At 43.6% G+C, this 4,858-nt stretch overlaps 1 protein-coding gene and 1 non-coding gene across 2 annotated transcripts; one reads left to right on the forward strand and one right to left on the reverse strand.

Moving 5' to 3' along the window:
• The first annotated feature begins 2,699 nt into the window (after positions 1-2,699).
• LOC123099988 (uncharacterized protein At5g01610) lies at positions 2,700-3,797 on the forward strand. Its single transcript, XM_044521993.1, has 2 exons — positions 2,700-3,011; positions 3,247-3,797. Exons 1-2 carry the CDS (start codon positions 2,925-2,927, stop codon positions 3,670-3,672), a joined length of 513 nt encoding a protein of 170 aa, XP_044377928.1. The 5' UTR covers positions 2,700-2,924; the 3' UTR covers positions 3,673-3,797.
• A 93-nt stretch (positions 3,798-3,890) lies between these two features.
• Positions 3,891-3,961, reverse strand: TRNAG-GCC (transfer RNA glycine (anticodon GCC)). The gene has a single exon. It is a non-coding gene; the product is annotated as a tRNA-Gly (tRNA).
• Positions 3,962-4,858: the final 897 nt, after the last annotated feature.

Here is a 4,858-nt window from a genome sequence, read left to right on the forward strand (position 1 = left end):
TGGCCGGGCCGCATGCACTTGGTCTATTAGCATAGCCCAGCTTAAATGAGCGCGGCCTTATCGTTCTTTCGGGGTTGCCCTTGTTGGGCTGGGGCTGGCTTTTCAATGAAGATGGGATTGTTAAAGAATATGGAGAATGGCATTTTGGAGCTCGGCCTCCATGGAGGCCGAATTTTTTGAAAAAAAAATCAAAATTCATACTTTTTGGTTTCAAAAAATCTGAAAAAAATGTACAGGTACACAAGGATGTGATGTGTATGTGTGAAAAATTTCAGAATGAAATACCTTGACATGCGATTTGTGCAAAAAGAACAAATTCATGGACTTTTCGGATGAATAGTATATGTGTTGAAAAGCCACAAATTTGTCTTTTTTGCACAGCCCTCATTTCAACTTATTTCATCCTGGAAATTTACACATGTGTGTTATGCCTCCATGTATGTATGTATTTTATTTCAGATTTTTTTTAAATGTAAAAATATGAATTTTGTTGAGTTTTGAATGTTTCAAAAACTGTCCACCATGGAGGCCGAGCTCCAAAAGCAATTTTCGACGTGTTATGTGACTTTTATCCACCGCTCCAGATTCTCAAAAGAAAATCCACCGCTCCAAAAAAATGTGGCTTCTATGCACACCTATAAAAGAAAATGTGGTTTGCCTAAAAAAAGAAGTGGCAGCAACTTGCTCATATTCAGTGGTTGGCGGAAGGGGACAACAATAAATCCTTCGTAAGAAGGCCAACTCTCGGAGGAAGAAGAACCAAATTGATAGGCTAGCTCGGCCGAATGGCTCGTTTAGTGAGGATCAGCAGGAGCTTGGATCTGTGACTACAAAGTTTCTATAAAAATATGTATATGCGTCTAAAGGAACTATTGGAATTTATGAGGTTCTCTCACATGTGCCTTGTAAAGTTATAGCCGAGATAAACTAAGCTTTGTGTGGTGCCTAATACTGAACTCAAAGTCAAACATGTTTTGTTTCATATGTTCCCAACCAACGCGTCGGAGCCAGATGGTCTGCCGGCTCATTTCTTTTAGAAAAATGGGAACTTTGTCGTGAGGAGGTAACTGGAACTGTATTGCAGATTCTTGATGGAGAGGAGTCTCTGGAGGAGTTAAATAAAATGTTCATTGTTACCACCCCTAAGGTATCAAAAACGACACTTTTATACCCTCCATCGGCTTTGCAATGTGATGTATAAAATTGTCTCTAAAGTGCTAGCTAACCGGTCGAAGCTCATCCTTTCGATGATCATTTCTTTCCAACAAACTGCTTTTGTCCTAGACATGCTCATAACTAACAATGTAACTACTGCATATGAATGTTTGCACTTCATGAAAGTTAAGAGGGAAGAAAAGAAGATGTGTTGTGCTTTGAAGCTTAACATGATGACAGTCTATGACCATGTGGAGTGGAAAATTTTGGAGGAAAAAAATTATACTTGGATTGGGTTTGAGCAAATCTTGGGTACATGGGGTGATGAGATGTGTCTCGTCGGTGTCCTTTCAAGTGTTGTTCAATGGAGGAAAAATGGAAAAGTTTAAGCCAACTAGGGGTATGTGACAGGGTGATCCTATCTCATCGCATTTGTTTTTTACTTGCTGCTAAAGGGTTGCCTTGCCTTCTTAAGGGGAGAGGTGATAGTGACGATGTTGCACGCACTCGACTTGCTCCCATAGTCCGTCGTAACCACTTATGTCTGCCAATGATTGCATTTTATTCTTTAAGGCAAATGATGCTGCAGGGGAAAATATCTAGTACTCTCGTGCTCCCGGTACTCCAAACTCGGTAGCACATTTTAAAGTGTTCGAAAAATTCTGAAAAAAATCCAGCACATTGACACAACATCAATGTATGTTGTTAAAAAAATCAAATCAAAATTCGAAACATTGCTCGTGATACAAAAATGACAAAATAGACATCAATGTGATAATGGGCCTAATCTAAAGCCCAGCTTAAGTTGCGTACTATTTACTGTCGAATTTGTCATTTATGTTTCTCAAGCTATGTTTTGAATTTTGATATCAAATTTTTTGACAACATACTTTGATGTTGCGTCAATGTGCTGGATTTTTTTTCCAGATTTTTTCAAACATTTAGAAATGTGCTACAGAGTTTTGGAGCACTAGGAGCACCCTAGGGGTGGGAGTACCAGATATTTTCCCGATGTTGCAGCTAGCATGTAATGTCAAGCTTTTGGCGAGAGAGTTAATATGGATAAATCTTCTATTCCACTACTTGAGAAAGGTTGTGCGGAGGAGGTGCGTACTCATATCCTACACCATGTCATGTATACCTAAATAGTTTCTCATGTAATTGACTTTTGTAATACAGGCTTTCGCCTTTTTGACATGGATAAGGTAGAGATTCTCTGCCTTTTATTTCAAAAAATAAACCCTATAATCTCAATTATAATACTTCCTTCGTTTCATATTACTTGACACTAATTTAGTATAAAATTGTATTAAATTAGCGACAAGTAATATGAAACAGAGGGAGTAGTTTTTTTGCTATTCACTCTAGGCACGCATCGCTCCCAAACACTCTTCCATACAGGTTGAGGATCCATTAGTACCGCATACAACCGTTTCCTTACCGCCATCCCGGAGGTTTCTGGAATGCGAGCTGACCCAACCTCCTAAGTCACCCATGCCATCAACAGCCGGCGTTTTTCAACACGCGCAGCCGTCTCAACGACCAAGCCATACGAGACCCGTCTCTTTCACGCGGGAATGGATCGCACTTTCTTTCTCCTCCTCTCGCTTTGATCCTGTCCTGGCCAACGACGAGGCTCCCCACAATTCCCTCCTCCTGCTTGGCATCGTATCCCAAAAGACCAAGAAACAAAGCAAGGGAAAATATCATAGGAGGGAGCAGAGTACAGAGAGAGAAAGAGGGATAAGCGCTTGCTTGCTGGGAGAGACATGGATGAGATCATGAACAAGATGGGCTCCTACTGGCTGGGGCAGAGGGCCAACAAAGAGATGTCGTCCGCCGGTGACGATATCGAGGTCCGTGCATGAGACAGCGTCTCATCAATCTTCTGCTCTGTTCGTTTTCTCGCAGCATATTTCCTTCGATTATTGTTTGGTCATGGTATTGTTCGGTTCTCGTGCTAGCTAGCATGTTTTCCTTCGTGTTTTAGATCGATCCCGGTTGGATTGGCATGTGATATTAAGATTGATTATTCGATGTGCTCCTTTTGCTGCTGACGCGATCTTCTTGTCTGATCGATCGGTGGTGCAGTCGCTCTCAACCAGCGTCGGGGACGGAGCAAAATGGCTGGTGAACAAGCTCAAGGGTAAGATGCAGAAGCCGCTGGCGGAGCTGCTCCAGGAACACGACCTGCCGGCGGGGCTGTTCCCGCGGGAGGCCACCAACTACGAGTTCGAGCCGGAGACGCGGCGGCTGACGGTGCACATCCCGGCGGTCTGCGAGGTCGGCTACAGGGACGGCTCCGAGCTGCGGTTCGACACCACGGTGGCCGGCACGCTGGACAAGGGCAGCCTGACGGGGGTGGAGGGCCTCAAAGCCAAGGTGCTCGTCTGGGCCAGGGTCACCGCCGTCAAGGCCCACGCCGCAAAGGTCTACTTCGCCGTAGGCATCAAGAAGTCGCGCAGCCGCGAGGCTTACGAGGTCATCAGGGGCGCCATCACCGTCGACGAGTTCTAGATTTAGATTCTAGTCGCGCTCGCCGAGATGATTATCTACCGAAATAATTGATCACGTGCTTACTCTGCCTGCTGTAAGAGGAGGATGCTTGTAAATGGGGATTCAAAATTCAGTTTTGCAGCTCATATGGTTTCTGTGTGAAGCTCGATGCGTAATAGGGCAGTGGCCAATCGGCATCGACGTGCACAAGAGGACGATTCAACAAAAAAAATGAAAATTGCACCAGCCGGGAATCGAACCCGGGTCTGTACCGTGGCAGGGTACTATTCTACCACTAGACCACTGGTGCTTGATGATTATTGATAATGCACCGCTTAAATATGCAACCGCTCACATCCGATGGGAAATGGATCGCCGACGTTCACAGCTTGTGTGCAGGAGCGTATGATCAACCTAAACTGCCGTCTTTTGCGAGATCATGCGGATTTGGACCAGCAAGAACACAGATATCACCTTTTTTTCTGGATGAAAACTTTATAATTTTTTTAGAAAGGATGAAAACTTTGTATTACTCAATTACAATGTTATTAACATCTGTTGGAGCTAACTCAACTACATCAGGAGGACTAAAAACCAAGCCATGGTTTTGCCATCTGGCAAAATTTGCTAGGCAATCACTAGCCTTGCTCTTACTATAACTAACATGAGTAATACAACTTTCATGAAGTCACATCAAGTACGTAATTTTCTTTACAATGGAAGCGTAGATCGATCTGTCGAGGTCACGCGACTGGACCAACTTCATAACAACTAGAGAGTCAATCTCAATGATAATTAGAGATTCACTTCCTTGGAGGGACAAAGATAAACCTTTCATACACGCACATAATTCCGTCTCTAGAGCATCCCGACAAAAGAATAACTGTCGAGGAGAAAATGATAGTACCGACACGGATACCACTTACCATGACTATATTAACCACGCAAAGAAGCAAACAACCCCACGACTACAAACATGGTATACCTATTTTTTTCGAAAAGGATGGTATACCTATTACAGACCATGCTTCGGCCAGTTGTGTTCATGCAAAGAGTTACACTTGGATTTCATCTAAAAAAGAGGTGCACTTGGATTCAACTAGGATCAAAGAGTTTTCATATGGTACGAGTATTGTGCTTCATCCTGAATCTTGGTTGGGGGGCACTGGAGGTCTCGGTGTGCTAAAACCAGTTAGGCATCCTTTGG

Source organism: Triticum aestivum, chromosome 4D, assembly GCF_018294505.1.
Source record: "Triticum aestivum cultivar Chinese Spring chromosome 4D, IWGSC CS RefSeq v2.1, whole genome shotgun sequence".
In the NCBI taxonomy this organism is placed as follows: domain Eukaryota; kingdom Viridiplantae; phylum Streptophyta; class Magnoliopsida; order Poales; family Poaceae; genus Triticum; species Triticum aestivum.

Bases quoted from the DNA above. Each gene is read 5' to 3' on its own strand.
- LOC123099988 (XM_044521993.1), top strand. From the start codon at position 2,925: ATGGATGAGATCATGAACAAGATGGGCTCCTACTGGCTGGGGCAGAGG. The intron at 3,012-3,246 runs GTCCGTGCATGA...TCGGTGGTGCAG, and splicing joins CCGCCGGTGACGATATCGAG to TCGCTCTCAACCAGCGTCGG.